Below are 18,920 nucleotides of genomic sequence, written 5' to 3' on the forward strand. Positions count from 1 at the left end.
AATCAGTCTTAGGGGGCAGCTAACTGAGAGGGACAACTAACTGTGGTAATACACAGAGTGTGCAATAACTAAGTGTGTTTTCTAAATAGTTTAAACAGACACATGGCTCACACAGACACTCCCTCCCCTGCAGCACTGTCACACAATCAGACACTCCCTCCCCTGCAGCACTGTCACACAATCAGACACTCCCTCCCCTGCAGCACTGTCACACAATCAGACACTCCTTCCCCTGCAGCGCTGTCACACAATCAGACACTCCCTCCCCTGCAGCACTGTCACACAATCAGACACTCCCTCCCCTGCAGCACTGTCACACAATCAGACGCTCCCTCCCCTGCAGCACTGTCACACAATCAGACGCTCCCTCCCCTGCAGCACTGTCACACAATCAGAAACTCCCTCCCCTGCAGCACTGTCACACAATCAGACACTCCCTCTTCTGCAGCACTGTCACACAATCAGACACTCCCTCCTCTGCAGCACTGTCACACAATCAGTCGCTCCCTCCCCTGCAGCACTGTCACACAATCAGACACTCCCTCCCCAGCAGCACTGTCACACAATCAGACACTCCCTCCCCTGCAGCACTGTCACACAATCAGACACTCCCTCCCCTGCAGCACTGTCACACAATCAGACCCTCTCCTGCAGCACTGTCACACAATCAGACATTCCCTCCCCTGCAGCACTGTGACACAATCAGACACTCCCTCTCCTGCAGCACTGTCACACTATCAGACACTCCCTCCCCTGCAGCACTGTCACACAATCAGACACTCCCTCTCCTTCAGCACTGTCACACAATCGTACACTCCCTCCCCTGCAGCACTGTCACACAATCAGACACTCCCTCCCCTGCAGCACTGTCACACAATCAGACGCTCCCTCCCCTGCAGCACTGTCACACGATCAGACGCTCCCTCCCCTGCAGCACTGTCACACAATCAGACGCTCCCTCCCCTGCAGCACTGTCACACAATCAGACGCTCCCTCCCCTGCAGCACTGTCACACAATCAGACGCTCCCTCTCCTTCAGCACTGTCACACAATCGTACGCTCCCTCCCCTGCAGCACTGTCACACAATCAGACACTCCCTCCCCTGCAGCACTGTCACACAATCAGACACTCCCTCCCCTGCAGCACTGTCACACAATCAGACGCTCCCTCTCCTTCAGCACTGTCACACAATCAGACGCTCCCTCCCCTGCAGCACTGTCACACAATCAGACGCTCCCTCCCCTGCAGCACTGTCACACAATCAGACGCTCCCTCCCCTGCAGCACTGTCACACAATCAGACGCTCCCTCCCCTGCAGCACTGTCACACAATCAGACGCTCCCTCCCCTGCAGCACTGTCACACAATCAGACGCTCCCTCCCCTGCAGCACTGTCACACAATCAGACGCTCCCTCCCCTGCAGCACTGTCACACAATCAGACGCTCCCTCCCCTGCAGCACTGTCACACAATCAGACGCTCCCTCCCCTGCAGCACTGTCACACAATCAGATGCTCCCTCCCCTGAAGCACTGTCACACAATCAGAAACACCCCCCCCCTGCAGCACTGTCACACAATCAGACACTCACTCCCCTGCAGCACTGTCACACAATCAGACGCTCCCTCCCCTGCAGCACTGTCACACAATCAGACGCTCCCTCCCCTGAAGCACTGTCACACAATCAGACACTCCCTCCCCTGCAGCACTGTCACACAATCAGACACTCCCTCCCCTGCAGCACTGTCACACAATCAGACACTCCCTCCCCCAGACACTCCCCCCTGCAGCACTGTCACACAATCAGACACTCCCTCCCCTAAGGCACTGTCACACGGTGACCTACACGTCACACACACCTCCGGGCCTGGTAATAGTAAAGGAGGTGGGGTAGGAATATTACTGTCCCAATCTATCACATACACAGATCTCCCACAGGTATCATCACTCACATTACATCATTTGTACATTCTATCAGGACTGTCACCCCTTTCTCTCTGCGTGTTGCTGTCTATCGCCCTCCTGGGCCACCCCAACAATTTCTGTTACATATTTCTGCCCGGCTCCCTCACTTCCTATCCTCAGACATCTCCACCATCATCATGGGTGATATCAGTATCACTACTGACAGCCCACAATCACCTCATGTCTCCAATCTACTCTCTGTAACCTCCTCTCTCAGCCTCTCCCAATGGTCTCCTCTACTCATCAGGAGGGTCACTGCCTTGTTCTGCTAACACCAAGGAAGAACTAGAAGAGGTTGTCTGTCATTGGTGCACATGTATAATATATAACTTATTGTTAGCTGTAACATGTATAGATTATATACAGTCAGTGAGATAATAAAAGAAAGAATTAGAGATGTGAATATAGAATGAAGCGTGTGTAATAAGGAAATTCTGAGCCGTACGGCCCTGCCATTAATCACTCATATTTATGTGTATATATACTGTATATACGTGTCTTTCTCACTTGTATATTGTTATATATTGAGATAATAAATTATTTCTTCTAAATTACTCAATATTGATCAGCGTTTTATACTTTGTACTGTTATGTCTATTTATTTCATTGGTGATCCCAAAACATCTTCCATAGAGAATATCTGATTCCTTTTACAGTACAGACATATTAGCCAGAGTATAACATTTTGTACAATGTATCTCTTATTATACTCCTCATATGAATACTGTATCTATCCTGCAGTTATACAATACAATACAATACAGACTTTATTGTCATCAACAACAAAACAAAACATGTTAGAATGTCAACGAAATGTAAATTACAAACACTTCAGCATATAAAACAAACCAGTAAAACATTTCCATAATACTCAGGTCAGTGCATTGTGACAGTTCAATAGAGAACAGCGACATGGAACGAAGCCATTATATAACCGCTTTGTATGTGTGCGCACACTCCTAAAGAGTACATTTCATGGTAATCTTTCAAAAACCATGTAGTTGGGATGACTAGGATCAGCTTAGATGCTTCTAGTCTGCTTTAATACTCTCATAGAGAACTAGAATTTGGGGCAGTTTTACACCTATTATTTTGCTTGCAGTCTTGACCACCCGCTCAGGAGCCCCCCGATCAGCAGCAGTACAATTTCCACACCATATAATAATCCCATAGGTCAGGACACTCTCTATTATACAACGATAAAAGCTTAAGGAATCCACCACCTCAATGACCATATCATCCAAAACCACTGGTAATTTGGGTCCACAATCCATCCTCCTGAAGTCAATTACCATCTCTTTAGTTTTTGTTGTATTTAGGAGTAAATAATTATCCTTACTCCATTCTAGCAATCTTTGCACCTCATACCGATAGGCTTCCTCCCCTCATTTCCTATCAGACCCACAATGGCGATGTCGTCAGCAAACTTCACAATCTTCACAGACTGTGAAGTTGAAAGTAACAGTCATAAGTAAATAGGGCTCAAAGCGCACCCCTGTGGGGCACCGGTTTTCAACAAAACTTCCCCAGAAACACATCCCCCTAACTTAACCACTTGGGGCCTATCTGTCAAAAAATTCAAAACCCAATTGCACAAATGCCCATTTAGACCTAACTGAAAAAGCTTTGAGACCAAAGATGCCAGAATAATAGTATTAAAAGCAGAACTAAAATCAACAAATGCAATTCTAACATAAGACCTCTTCTGCTCTAAGTGAGTCTGCACCGTGTGTAAAACTGTTATAACAGCATCGTCTTTAGAATGATTTACCCTATAACCAAATTGGTAAAGATCAAATCCAGCAGCAAAGGGGGATTTAATATGTTTCAGCACTAAACACTCAAAACATTTCATAACAATGGAAGTAAAAGCAATCGGGCGATAGTCGTTTAGACATTTAGGCACACCTTTTTTTAGGACTGGAACAATAGTTGTTTCTTTAAAACATTTTGGGACTTGGCAATATGCAAGGGACACATTAAATATTAACGTAAAATCCCCACTAACTCATTACAACAATCTTTTAAAACCCTCCCCTGAGTCCCATCTGGACCTGCAGCTTTACCCGGGTTACCCTATGCAAACAGTCCTGTACTGATAATTCCTCTAACACTAAGGGTAACTCCTTAGGTTGAATTTCCGAGACCATAATTTCAGACACATTTTCCTTGTCGAACCTAGAATAAAATATATTCAGGTTTCCCACCAAAGCACTGCTACCATCACATAACTCAGTCGCTTTAGTTTATAATCAGTGATATCACGTAGACCCTGCCACATACTCTTGGGGTCTTTACACTGATTACATTTATTCTCCATCCTAGTTGAATACTCTATTCTGGCCCTTTTAATACCTCTCCTCAAGTCAGACCTCACCTTTGTATACAGTTCCTTAGTACTAGATTTAAAGGCTCTATCCCGAGCTTTAAATAAGGAACGTACCTCACTATTTAGCCATGGTTAATAATTTGGGAATACCCTAAACGTTTTCCTTAATGTCACACTCTCAACACAGCAGCTAATATAGCCCAAGACCAGAATGGTCAGAAGATCAAGGTTTATAGATCCTTCTACCATGGAGTCCTCAATTAACATTTCCCAATTTGTAAATGCTAGGTGGTCCTGTAACGTCTCAGTTGCTCCATCTGGCCAAAGTAAAACAGATCTACTAATAGGCCTAACACGTCTGACCAAGGGCTTATACAAAGGTATCATGAACAAGGAGACATGGTCCGATTTTCCAATATGGGGACACACTACAGTCTCAGGCCATTTTAAGATTTGTATAGACTTGATCCAAAGTATTTGCCCCCCGAGTCGGAACCATAACATTCTTAAAAAATGTTGGCAGTACCACTTTTAAATCAGCCTGGTTAAAATCACCTGCCACAATAAATATATAATTTACATTTGCAATTTGGTTAAAACATCATATAAAGTGTCCAGTGCGCGTCCCACATTTACCTGTGGGGGAATATAGACAGCTATCACTATAACAATTGCAAATTCCCTGGGCAAATAAAACGGCCTGCATTTAATCAACAGGTATTCTAAATCCGCTGAACAGAAACTCTCAATAAACGTAGCATTAGAACACCACTTATTGTTCACATATATACAGAGTCCGCCGCCTCTGAGCTTACCCGAAGCCTCAGTCCAGTCTGCCCTAAATAATGACCTATCTACAAGACATATAGCGGAATCTGGGACCAAACTGTTTAACCAAGTCTCAGTAAAGATTATGATGGAGCAGTTCCTTAAATTTGCTTGCTAGATCCACTTGTATATCATCCAGTTACTGGGAAGAGACTGAACATTTGCTAAAAATAAACTGGATAAAGGGGGATTTAGGGGGCAGAGCTGCAGTTTGATTTTAACTCCAGCCCTCTTCCCCCGCTTCTGCCACCTTTCCCTCAAATGGATGACGCTTCCAACTATAAGCACTTGCCATACTAGGTCACCAACTGTGACCCCCGTACCATGATCTGTGCTCATTTCTACCACTGTTGTGGCTGTAATTCCACCAGCACCAGGAGCTAGCCACTGCCATGTCTGCTTAGCAGCCTGCTCCTGAAATCCCGGGACAGGTGCAGCACCTCACCTCCTGGGGCAGCGACAGTGTCAGCCATCCCTGTAGCCCCTGCTCAGAGTCCCGTGTGTACTTCCGCCCCAACTTCCAGGCCTCTAGGGGAGGCGTCAGCCATCCCAGCAGCCCCCACTCGGAGTCCCGAGCGCACTTCCTCCCCGACTTCCAGGCCTCTAGGGGCAGGGGCAGCCGTCCCGGCAGTCCCCGCTCCAGGTCCCGAGCGCACTTCCACTACACCTCCAGCACCATACCACCCTCCCTAATATAATCTATGATGTCTAACGGTGAGGTTCTGTACATAATGGCTGCAGTTGGGGATAACACAACTTGCTCTATCTTTGAGGGTACACTGAGAAACAGGTGTATGTAACTAGAACCCTCCCCAAAAAATATCTGTTGGAAAAAAATCAAAATAAATCGACTGTAACTGTATGATAAACCACAGGTGCTAATAGATTCTTGCTGATGCTGTGAGGAGGTATGAGCAGGGTTCAAAGTGAGCCGGTATAGGGTAGTATGCCATACCGCCACTTCATTCCGTGTTCTGATTGGCAGTCATCACTGGGACCAAATATGGTATCCCAGAGCCAAAGTTGTAGCGGCAGCATTATTTGAAGATGTGTCCCACTGATCAGCACTGGCTTAACGAAGGATCAGGTCCAGCGCCAGAGTGGATGCAGCAGCAGTTTATACTTGTCGCCGGCTGTGAACCAATTGCGGACCGTCAGCCAATCAAAAAGAGAAGTCAGCAATGGCCTTTTAAATTCGGCACTGGCCGCTAGCCAATCACGGCTTGTGGTCCAGCAATCAGAAGCAGTTGCGCGGCTGCTTCTGATTGGCTGCCGGTACTCGCCTTTGATTGGTTCATGGCCTGCACAAAGTTTAAACTGTCGCTGCATCTGCCCTCATACCTTGGCGCTGGGGATTGGATACTCGGTCCAAGTGTCGATCAAAGATGTGTGTGTGTTCCTGCTGGGTGCCGTTCCACCACAGAGAGCCCACTCCCTGCCAGAAGATGGGGAGAAGCACCTGGTCTCAGCCAGTGCTGATCAAAGAAATGCCCCTGCTTGGTGCCGAGCCATCCGTGGAGAGCCCACTGCCAGCCGGAGGGATGGGGAAGAGATGCAGCCAGTCTCTGTCAGTGCAGATGGACTGAGAGGTACTGGGGTGAGGTAATGTGAGCACTATGAGGTGTTAGGTTGAAAGAGGGAAGCAGGTAGTGTCAGGTACAGGGGGTGTTAAAGGGAAGTAGGCAGTGAGAGAAGCAGGGGGGTGGGAGAGGGAAGTAGGCAGTGAGAGGTGAAGGGGGTGGGAGAGGAAAGCAGGCAGTGAGAGGTGAAGGGGATTGAAAAGGAAGCAGAGGCTAATTCCCATTATCAAAATACCTAAAGTTTGGGGGTTCAACTGAAATTGCCACTTAGAGCAATGGGTATGAGTGTATGACGGTGCCGTGAGAATGTCAGCTAGATAGACTATGCATTGGCTTCCTTACTGACAGAGTAATGGCTGCTTCCATCACTGTGACAATGTGTATGGGGCATCTGATCAGATAATTATAATAGCCTATTAGTATAGGAGCTCCATCCAGTAGCAGCATAGTTGGTGTCTGTGATGGGGGTGCATTGGTACAGAATGGTAAATCTCCGTGATGTCTACTTTACAAAGTATATACTTAAGGAAAAGGGAAAAAGGAAAGATCGTCGCACTGACCATAAGTAAAGTAAAACACAAATATATTAATTATTGAAGCAAACCGCATAGATGGATGGTATTGTGCGATATAGAAAATCTGTGCTCATATGTATGCTGAACCCTGTTTTCTGTCCCTCTAATAACTGCTGACTACCTCAGGATTAGTAATTCTCTCATTATGGGCCCAATGCTTAATTACTAAGACCCATAAAAGCAGAAACGAACACCTGAGAAAAATCACTGTTATCCTGTTGTTTCTAAGGGCAACCCGTTATTTATGGTCACTCACTCCTCATAGATGGACTTATTTCCGGGTGAGGAGTAGCAGAATCAGGAATTAATGGCTTCTATACCCTGACCATCCTTGCACTTCATTTTCTTTATATATAGAATAAATAATTTAGAAAATGTATTGAAGTCTAATGATCTTTATTTATGATGTTGGAATTTATAATATTTACTGTGTAATATTTCGCCATTACCAAAAGGCAAGGGGAATTCTCTTTGTACGCATCTGTATTGTTTGTCTATGAATATGTATAAACAAATCTTTTTGGGATAGCATTGAGCATACCCCATACCATCAGATACAATAATAGTGATATATTTAAGCATGTACATTGATAAGGAATGGTGATTATAATCATTACTGTCTCCAACCTAAATTTTTCTTGTCATTTTTTTATTTTAATATTGTACATTAAAAGTTAACCTTTAAAACCCATTTATTACATAATTGAGTGCTCACAAAACAGAGTTCTTCTCTATCCCTCTCTTTTTGATACTTTACAAAGTAACTATGTATTTGGGAGAGCAGTAGAATGTACTGTAACCCTCCATATTGTATCTTTAGGGGTGTAAAACCTGGTTAGAGTTTCTTCCCTGCTGAGCCATCTGGTTTCTGTATTGTATGATACCAATGTCACAGAGAGTGTGGTCTGCACTCTGTCTCCCTTATCCTATGGGCACTAGGACCTGAAGCCGCTACCTCCAACCTGCCAAGTGCACTACTGTGCATGCTCAATTCTCTGCGCATCATTCTCCTCTCAGCATATAGGACGTGACCGAGTGCTCACCATATAGAGGCCCCACGGAGACTCCAAATACCACTGTCACCTCTGTATAATACCTACATCCCACTGCCCCCACTGTATGTGTGTGAACATAGGCGCACTACAGGTACTAGCATAACCATTACCTGCTCCTAGTTGTAACTGGTTATCACTGTATCCTGTACCTGCTGAGTATTGCATTACCCCTGCATTATTCTGTACCTGCTTCTACCGGTTTATAAACAATTTCCTAGCTTAAGTCTATCTGCTGTGTACTGACCTCCATCGCACATCGCTGCCACCTTCCACCATCGTAGTATCTGCCAATAGTCACATAGATGACTGTATGAATTGTCACCCAGGCATCATTGATATGGGAACTGTTGTATTACTGGCAGATAGAGGCCATGCTGGATAGTATTTAATATCCACTTGTCTAAGGTAATCTGCCATCATCAGTGTGATGGAATGAGATGTGTGATATGACGTAACTCATGTTACTGTTGTCCAATTTTGGATTGGCTGTCTCTATGCTCAGTGGACATAGCTTGATTCCCTGTTCTGTGGGGTCATGTGAAGCTGACAAGTTCAGGGAGAAGCCCAATGAGGAATAGACTCCAATCTTCAAAAAGTCAGGTATGAGCAGGTGATGGCTGCTGTAATGTGATGGGGCCGCCCCCTGTAAGACTTGGGATGACCCTTTATGCAGAGAGTGAGGTATGAGCAGGTGATGGCTGCTGTAATGTGATGGGGCCGCCCCCTGTAAGTCTTGGGATGACCCTTTATGCAGAGTGAGGTATGAGCAGGTGATGGCTGCTGTAATGTGATGGGGCTGCCCCCTGTAAGTCTTGGGATGACCCTTTATGCAGAGAGTGAGGTATGAGCAGGTGATGGCTGCTGTAATGTGATGGGGCCGCCCCCTGTAAGTCTTGGGATGACCCTTTATGTAGAGAGTGAGGTCTGAGCAGGTGATGGCTGCTGTAATGTTACGGGGCCGCCACCTGTAAGTCTTGGGATGACCCTTTATGTAGAGAGTGAGGTATGAGTAGGTGATGGCTGCTGTAATGTGATGGGGCCACCACCTGTAAGTCTTGGGATGACCCTTTATGTAGAGAGTGAGGTATGAGCAAGTGATAACTGCTGTAATGTGACGGGGCTGCCACCTGTAAGTCTTGGGATGACCCTTTATGTAGAGAGTGAGGTATGAGCAGGTGATGGCTGCTGTAATGTTACGGGGCCGCCACCTGTAAGTCTTGGGATGACCCTTTATGTAGAGAGTGAGGTATGAGTAGGTGATGGCTGCTGTAATGTGATGGGGCCACCACCTGTAAGTCTTGGGATGACCCTTTATGTAGAGAGTGAGGTATGAGCAAGTGATAACTGCTGTTATGTGACGGGGCTGCCACCTGTAAGTCTTGGGATGACCCTTTATGTAGATAGTGAGGTATGAGCAGGTGATGGCTGCTGTAATGTGACAGGGCCACCCCCTGTAAGTCTTGGGACAACCCTTTATGCAGAGTGAGGTATGAGCAGGTGATGGCTGCTGTAATGTTATGGGGCCACCACCTGTAAGTCTTGGGATGACCCTTTATGTAGAGAGTGAGGTATGAGCAGGTGATGGCTGCTGTAATGTGATGGGGCCGCCCCCTGTCAGTCTTGGGACAACCCTTTATGCAGAGTGAGGTATGAGCAGGTGATGGCTGCTGTAATGTGACGGGGCCACCCCCTGTAAGTCTTGGGATGACCCTTTATGCAGAGTGAGGTATGAGCAGGTGATGGCTGCTGTAATGTTACGGGGCCGCCACCTGTAAGTCTTGGGATGACCCTTTATGTAGAGAGTGAGGTATGAGCAGGTGATGGCTGCTGTAATGTGATGGGGCCGCCCCCTGTAAGTATTGGGATGACCCTTTATGCAGAGAGTGAGGTATGAGCAGGTGATGGCTGCTGTAATGTGACAGGGCCACCCCCTGTAAGTCTTGGGACAACCCTTTATGCAGAGTAAGGTATGAGCAGGTGATGGCTGCTGTAATGTGATGGGGCCGCCCCCTGTAAGTATTGGGATGACCCTTTATTCAGAGAGTGAGGTCTGAGCAGGTGATGGCTGCTGTAATGTGACGGGTCCACCCCCTGTAAGTATTGGGATGACCCTTTATGCAGAGTGATATATGAGCAGGTGATGGCTGCTGTAATGTGATGGGGCCGCCCCCTGTAAGTCTTAGGATGACCCTTTATGCAGAGAGTGAGGTATGAGCAGGTGATGGCTGCTGTAATGTGATGGGGCCACCACCTGTAAGTCTCCGGATGACCCTTTATGCAGAGAGTGAGGTATGAGCAGGTTATGGCTACTGTAATGTGATTGGGGCCGCCCCCTGTAAGTCTTGGGATGATTTATGCAGAAAGTGATCCATTCATACTGTACATGGGTAGAAATATTGTGTGTCCATCACAGCCTCCATTGTGTCCTCCATCATCCAGCCCTGAGATCAGCCTCAGTGATACAGTAGCCAGGGCCAGCTACCTGTATGCATGTTACTGATAAATGATATTACTCCCCTGCCTTCCAGCAGAGGCTTGCTGCATGTGGCTACCTGCTGGTGCTAGGGGGCAATCTCCTGAAGAACTAATGTGTGTATGACAGTGATGTTAGAATTGTCCACTTATAATACAAAATAAATTCTGAGTGACAGTGATGTATAATATGTAACTTTTCCAGCTCCAACTCACCTCTCAAATCAAGACTCCAAAAATGGGCGGAATTCAATTCTTTATAGCCGCTATTGCGCCCGACGGAGCTATTCTATTCTTGCTCCTGTCAGGTGCGATCAGCTGCCAAGCGCTACATTTCAGCTCGCAGCCCCTGGGGGATGAGAGCTGAAATGTGCGAAAAGTGACATGTTTGGGCGCCCAAACATCACTTTTCGCGATCGCGCCCAGCACTTTGGTCAGGTTTAGCTGCTTTACGCGGCTAAACCTGACCTCTATGGGCGCGATCAGCGCGAACATCTTGGACAATTGTATAGCGGCCCGCAATCTCCTGTCACTTTAGATGGGAGATGCGGGCTGCGAATACAATTGAATTCCGCCCAATGTGTCATCACACATTAAATGTTTCTCCCAGACATCCCAATTTTTGAAACAGGAAAATAGAGTCCATCTCGTGCATTACCGTTTTATTGTCAAAAGCACAAAAATCATACTAATAGCACAAAAAATATTCAATACACAATTACAGCATATAATTAGTCTTTGAATCTCAGTCTACTAGATTTAGGTTGTTGTGAGTGCAGAAAACACATAAACCAGCACCGCTACATCCCGGGACTTCAGTTATACTATGCTGCCTCTCCCAGCCAGCTTGTTGTGAAAGAGAACCACCCTCACCTGCCAACGCGTTTCAACCAGCATTGGGAAGGCCTTGAATGAAGACCATAATGGTTGAAATGTGCGAGCAGGTGAGGATGGTTTTCTTACACAAATATTCAGGCATCATGGTGGTCATTGGGGGATTCCATATTTGCTATTCATGTCCTTGCACATCTGCTTTTCTGCAGTAATACAGCCTGGAAGGTACAAAATAGGTTCCAAACACAGCATAGGCTGAGGATTGACCTGCACCACCTCTAAGCATGTGCAATAGTCTAGTCCTCTTACCGGTGGGAAAATAGACCCTGCAACACCCACTAACCCAGGATGGTTCCTGTAATTACACACATGCTCCATCCTTTACCCCCTTCTCTGCGGAACCTATTCTGACACTATTTGGGGTGATTACATTTCAATGTCAGTATTTATGCAGTAACAGAAGATAAATGTCTATGGATGGTGTTACCCATATACATGGTACCGGCTGTGTGACACTAGTAATGCCATTAACGAATACAGAGGGCTCACACCAGCCCTTACCTAGATGTTACCATGTGTATCTGGGAGGTGACCACATCTTACCTTCATATTAATGGGGTAAGCAGAGTATTTCATAGAGTAGGAACTCTGGACGATTGGCTGACCATGGTGTCATTTGCTAGATAATACAGAGTTACAGTGGTGATGACAATAATTGTCTCTGCTTTGTATTATTTATACAGTGCCCACACAATACCTTGGTTTGTTTTTTTAAATCATTAGTTTCCTTATTTCTCCTAAAAAGAACAAAGATAATCTCCCCAAAAAGGCATTTTTTTAAATTAAATTACAAGAAAGTGAATGTTTTTATTTTGTTTTTCTAACCACCTCCAACCAATACTTAGTGCATCACCATTAACCCAGCATTCCAAAGCAGCAAAAGCTGGATACTACTCATTAGTTTCCCTAATAGAATGTATTTTTTTCAAATAATAATGTATTTTATAAATAAACTGCATAAAATGTATCTCCTATATAACAACAACGTGGTCTGTTATTACTGCAGAGAGTGGTGACGATATCTAATAGACTAAAGACAATACTATAGGGGAGTGGCCTGGAGTAGCTAGGAGAAGGAAGCATTTTACCAGCTCTCCTGTATATATCCTTCAATTATCCTGTTTTTCCTGGTTGTTTCTCCCCCAAACTGGATATTCCAGTGTTTTACCCTTTCTAGACTAACTGGGCTCCGAGGTGGAAGTTTGCAGTAGTGTCTCCCAGTGTATTTCCAGGAGTTTGCAGTGGCCAGGTCCTCTCTCACTGGGGCCTGTTTCTCCTGTCTCCAGCTCCCGGGGCTGTCTCCTGTTGTTATACTTACCTGTGGACTCGATCCTGGTGCCTGACTGCGTCCTGCGGGATCCGGTATGTGTCTCCTGCCGGTTCTTATTTGTATCAGTTGAGGAGTATTGGAAGCGGACATCAGCCATCTTCTCTTCTTGGGCGGTGGCTGCAAGTCTCCCTGTGCACCAACATCTCTGCTGCTGATCTGCCCTGTTGTTCCCGGCTTCAGTGGTCATCTGAGGATTTTTCCTGGGATTTCTCCTTTATACCTGCTGGCTGCTACCTCCCAGCTGTCGATCTCCTTGTGGCTGTGTGCTGGTAAGCTCTGGTGGTGCGCTAGCCGCCATCATCTTGCCAATGATTTCCCTCCTGGCTGCTGCTCAGGTTATCCTGCCTTGCTGTGATTATTATACTGGTGGCTACGTACCTCAAAGATGGCTGGCTCTATGCTACAAATTATCCAGGCTATTAATGCCCTTACTCTGGGGCTGCTTACCAAGCTTGAGGATGTGATGATCGGGTCTGTGAGTTCTGCAGCTGCTGTTCACATGTCTCCTGCAACAGTGCAATATTTGGATGTATTCTGTCCGAGGTCCTTTATCCTTTATTTATATGGCGCCACAAAGGTTCCGCAGCGCTTTACACAGTACATAAATGAGCACACAAGAAAAACCGTTAATAGTAATATAAAACAATGCAGGACAAGGACATGGTTTATACACATAGCTGCATAACACAAGCAGCAGGACATGAGCAACCAGGTGTTAGGTGCCATTGTGGGACGTTAGGAGTAAATTATACTATAAGTAGGGGAAGGAGAAGCACATGAGGGACGAGGGCCCTGCTCATGAGAGCTTACATTCTAAAGGGGAAGGGCAGACAGACAGGGGCGACACAGATGGGGTAGATAGTGAGGAAGCATGGAGCAGGGGGTTAGTATATGTGCTGTGGAATGTGAGGGGCAGACAGACAGGGGTGACACAGATGGGGTAGTGAGGAAGGAGCATGGAGCAGTGGGTTAGGATATGAGCTGTGGAATGTGAGGGGCAGACAGACAGGGGCGACACAGATGGGGTAGATAGTGAAGAAGGAGCATGGAGCAGGGGGTTAGGATATGAGCTGTGGAATGTGAGGGGCAGACACACAGGGGTGACACAGATGGGGTAGATAGTGAGGAAGGAGCATGGAGCAGTGGGTTAGGATATAAGCTGCGGAATGTGTGTGTATAAGATGACCTGATGTTATGTAAAAATTAAGTCCTTCATTCATCTATCTCTATGACAGAAAATAGATTGTTTATGTGTTATTTACATGAGAGATGTACAAAATAAAAGTTGTAGCACTTTAATTATTGTGTGTTACATTTTAGCATCTAAATAAATCCTGATAAAAATGCAGCTATTATGGGACTGTCCCGCCATCCTAATACAGTAGTGACTACTTTAGTCCCAGCTGCTAGGTGCTATGCCATGCTCCTGTGAGTGGGTGCATCTCACATGCTAGACCCACTCACAAATGGGTGCAGCCATACATGATGTGGTCCCACAGGATGTTGCAGTACCCGGGCCCAGAATTTCTCTTGGCAGCCCTGGAGAGGACAGACAGAACCAGGAGGGCTTAGTGGTGGGATAACAAGGCCATGGAGGGAGGTGGTTGAGAGTGGAGGGATAGGAGAAGTGGGGGGAAAGAAGCAGAGGGTTGGAAGCAGACTGATGAGAGAAAAAAGGGGGAACAGCAAGTGGAGGAGACAAAAGGGGGAGGATAGGGATGGATAAAGTAGAGGATTATGTGGACATAGAATATGGGGGTTGTGTGAAGTAAGGGTGTTCATGCTGTGAACAAGGTAATAATTGAGATGTAGACTGGAGTGGAGGCTGTGAGATATAGACTGTGTGATGTGGAGGCTGTGAGATATAGAGTCAGAGTGGATTAAAGTTGTTAAATGTTCAAAAATACATGTAAAGAACAGTGCTGCTAATGTATGAGCGCAGCTATAAAAGTGATATATAAAGGAGAGGTATGTGAGCAGTGGGTGCAGGAATTAGTTATTAAACAAATGATTAAAGTGGACAGATGTGACACAATTGGAAAAGGCAATACAAAATGAATTTATGTAGTATGAGGACAAAATGACAATGTACCCGAGCTGACCCAGTCCGAAGTGTTCTGATCAACAACGATCAATCAACAAGAGCAGCACACAGATAGGGGAGTATCTGCAGTGTCCAAGCAGCGAGTGCAGTAAGGAGTTGCCTGGATACAGCAGAAGATGGAGATTCTGGTAATTCATGTAAGTTGCTTGTTGTTGTTCAGAGAGTTTTCTGGTTTTGAGTTTCTTTTCCCTCAGTTTTCCTCCAGTTTAACTCCGGCGTAACTCCCACTTAGTTATCAAATAGGTCTGTGTTAACCTCCGATTCTGAAGCCCTCTCGGCTTATGGATGTCTCAAATTTGATGAGGTTCGTACAGAGATCCGTTCCCCACTTCCAACATACAAGTTAAAGTTCCGGGACTTAGCGTTAAAGTACTTCATGCCCCTTTTTATTTACTCTTCAATGCCAGAAAGTTTACAGAATTTATTGCTCCCATGCTCCATAGTGTGTCCTTGGGGAGATGGAGACGGGACTATTTCTATAATTTCACAAGAGGCTGAGGCCTGGACAGACTAAGATTAATAATTTGAAACCTAATATTTAGTTCTAAGGTCTTTGGATATTTTCTTTTTGTTTATTATTTATCCAGTTGTTTGAATTATTTAATTACTTTGCTTATTTGGTTTTCATATATATAAGTACAATGTTACATATTTTATATGGAAGAAACACCATCCCTTTGAAATATGGGAGAACCTATTTTAGGGTCATTAGTCTATTGCTCTCATCAGATACATGGGTTTCTGTTATCCTGTATTTCTGTGGATGGAGGGGGGGGGTTTAGGTAGTTTGTGTAGAATGGGGAAGGGAATTAGGGATCCAGGTATACCTAGGTTAAGGTTAGGTTATACAGGGTGGGGGGTTATGGGGTGGGTTGTTTTGGTCTTTTTCTTTTAATTTCTTCTATTTATGTGTGTAGTTTTGATATCCGGGCAGATCTGGGAGATTCCCCCTTTTTTCTCTTATATTTGACACTCTATAATGTTGCATATGCAATCAATATATCTAAAAGTGGTTAGTTTCTTTGTATGTGTATCTATGGATATATGAGCCCAAAAGGCGCGTTCGGGCTCTTCATATTCTTTACATATATGATGCAGACTATGATGTATATCCTGTTTTTGATATAATGTCAGTCGCTTGTGTAACATGTCTTATGCTAATATATACTGTGTATTGTGTCTGTTTATTCAGATCTGCTGTGCTATATTTGCCATTTTATATTATTGTATAATGTTTTATTTATTTTCAAAATACTATGTGACTGGAATGTTGCTACAGCCCTGTCTTGTATTAGCTCATAGAAATGCTTTTCTCTTGTGTGACATCTGATGTCTACCAAGACTTGATTTATGTTGAAAACATTTCCCACACTCAGAGCATGAAAATGGTTTCTCGCCTGTATGAGTTGTCTGATGTTTAACAAGATCTGATTTATTTATAAAACATTTCCCACACTCAGAGCATGGAAATGGCCTCTCACCAGTGTGACGTTTCTGATGTCTAACAAGATCTGATTTATATGTAAAACATTTCCCACACTCAGAACATGGAAATGGTTTCTCACCTTTGTGACGTCTCTGATGTTTAACAAGATCTAATTTATATCTAAAACATTTCCCACACTCAGAGCATGGAAATGGTTTCTCACCTATGTGAGTTTTCTGATGTTTAACAAGAGCTGATTTATATCTAAAAAATGTCCCACACTTAGAGCATGGAAATGGTTTCTCACCTGTGTGAGTTCTCTTATGTCTAACAAGATCATTTTTATATATAAAACATTTCCCACACTCAGAGCATGGAAATGGCCTTTCACCTGTGTGATGTCTCTGATGTGTAACAAGAACTGATTTATATGTAAAACATTTCCCACACACAGAACATAAAAATGGCCTCTCACCTGTGTGATGTCTCTGATGTGTAACAAGAACTGATTTATATGTAAAACATTTCCCACACTCAGAGCATGGAAATGGGTTCTCACCTGTGTGACTTCTTTGATGTATAACAAGAGCTGCTTTATATGTAAAACATTTCCCACACTGAAAACATGAAAATGGCTTCTCACCTGTGTGTGTTCTCTCATGTATAACAAGATATGATTTCTCTGTAAAACATTTCACACACTGAGAACATGAAAATGGCTTCTCACCTGTGTGACGTCTCTTATGTCTATTAAGAGCTTTTTTATGTGGAAAATATTTCCCACATTCAGGACATGGAAATTGTTTCTCACCTGTGTGACTTCTCTGGTGTGTCACAAGAAGAGATTTACATGAAAAACATTTCCCACAGTTAGAACAGGGAGAGTTTTTATCACCGATATGAGCTGCACTATGTGTAACAAAAGCTGAGGTATCAGGTGAACAGTCATCACGGTTAGAGGGGTTAGATGATATTGCTGTACTGTGATGTACTGGATGTATATTTAGTATAATAGGGCTGTCTCCTAGATAAACTTGAGTGATGTTATCTTCTATTTCAATATCTTTAGACAAAATGAGATCTCCCTTCAGCTTGATGCTTGTGCGTCCATCTGCTAGAAATAAAATATCACTTATTATTCACAGCTCTTTATATAGTGCACACTGTGAATATATACTCATTCACATCAGTTCTTGCCCAAATGCAGCTTACCATCTATATTCGCTATCACATGTACATACATATACAAATTATGGTTAATTTGTTTCAGATGCCAATTAGCCTACCAGTATGATTTTTGGAGCGTTGGAGTAAACACATACAAACTCCACACAGATAACGCCTTGGTTGGGAACTCAGTTCTGTGAGACAGGAATGCTGACCACTACACCAACATGTTACTATAATGAATATGTTTATTTGTTTAATTTCAACTTGCAAACTGTGACCACTGTATTATAATTACAAATGTACAACAAATATGAGTCTCTATGAACACTGGTAAAGAGAAAATATAGGGTAAGCATGTCTAATCATAAACAAATTAGCGTTCGCTTTACATTACACCAGATATATAGCTTAATTTAGTATTCATTTCGAATAGCGCTTACTGCTTAATTCACTAAGATGTCCTCCAGGTAAGCTGCGCTCCACAGTCATTACCCATAAGTCCAGGGCCTGCTGAGTGAATGAAGGATCTTTCACCTATTCCTGCAGTACCTATTATCCCGAGTAATTACACATCAATGTCTGATTTCTGTCATAATATAACAGACAAAAATATTATGAAGGTTTTCCAGCTTTATAGACCCCATCTTGTCTGTCGTATGTATATATTAGGTAATGTTACCTTTGCCCTGCATTCTACGTAGGAGGAGGATTGTGTCCTTGCACTTTAATGCTAGCTAATTGGAATATAGATATTTCATCAGCACAATGGGATATTGTTAGTCACACGTGCTCATAGTTATGTGGGCTAGCTTGCTGGGGAGGATATTGTTAGTCACATATGCTCTTAGTTATGTGGGCTAGCTTGCTGGGGAGGATATTGTTAGTCACACGTGCTCTTAGTTATGTGGGCTAGCTTGCTGGGGAGGATATTGTTAGTCACACGTGCTCTTAGTTATGTGGGCTAGCTTGCTGGGGAGGATATTGTTAGTCACATATGCTCATAGTTATGTGGCCTAGCTTGCTGGGGTGGATATTGTTAGTCACACAAGCTCATAGTTATGTGGGCTAGCTTGCTGGGGAGGATATTGGTAGTCACACATGCTCATAGTAATGGGCTAGCTTGCTGGGGAGGATATTGTTAGTCACACATCCTCATAGTTATGTGGGCCAGCTTGCTGGGGAGGATATTGTTA

At 44.4% G+C, this 18,920-nt stretch overlaps 1 protein-coding gene across 1 annotated transcript in view; it reads right to left on the bottom strand.

Annotated features, from left to right (window-relative positions):
* LOC148439496 (uncharacterized) overlaps positions 1-18,920 on the bottom strand; it is a 60,166-nt gene that overhangs the window by 34,962 nt on the left and 6,284 nt on the right. Inside the window, exons 3-6 of the mRNA XM_088464675.1 lie at positions 16,440-17,671; positions 13,016-13,214; positions 3,658-3,920; positions 3,333-3,408 (exon numbers count right to left, since the gene is read on the bottom strand). Of these exons, the coding sequence (XP_088320801.1) occupies positions 3,333-3,408; positions 3,658-3,920; positions 13,016-13,214; positions 16,440-17,671 (1,770 nt within the window). The remainder of the gene's footprint in view (positions 1-3,332; positions 3,409-3,657; positions 3,921-13,015; positions 13,215-16,439; positions 17,672-18,920) is intronic.

Source organism: Taudactylus pleione, unplaced genomic scaffold (genome assembly GCF_031769625.1).
Source record: "Taudactylus pleione unplaced genomic scaffold, aTauple2 ptg001746l, whole genome shotgun sequence".
Classification (NCBI taxonomy): Eukaryota; Metazoa; Chordata; class Amphibia; order Anura; family Myobatrachidae; genus Taudactylus; species Taudactylus pleione.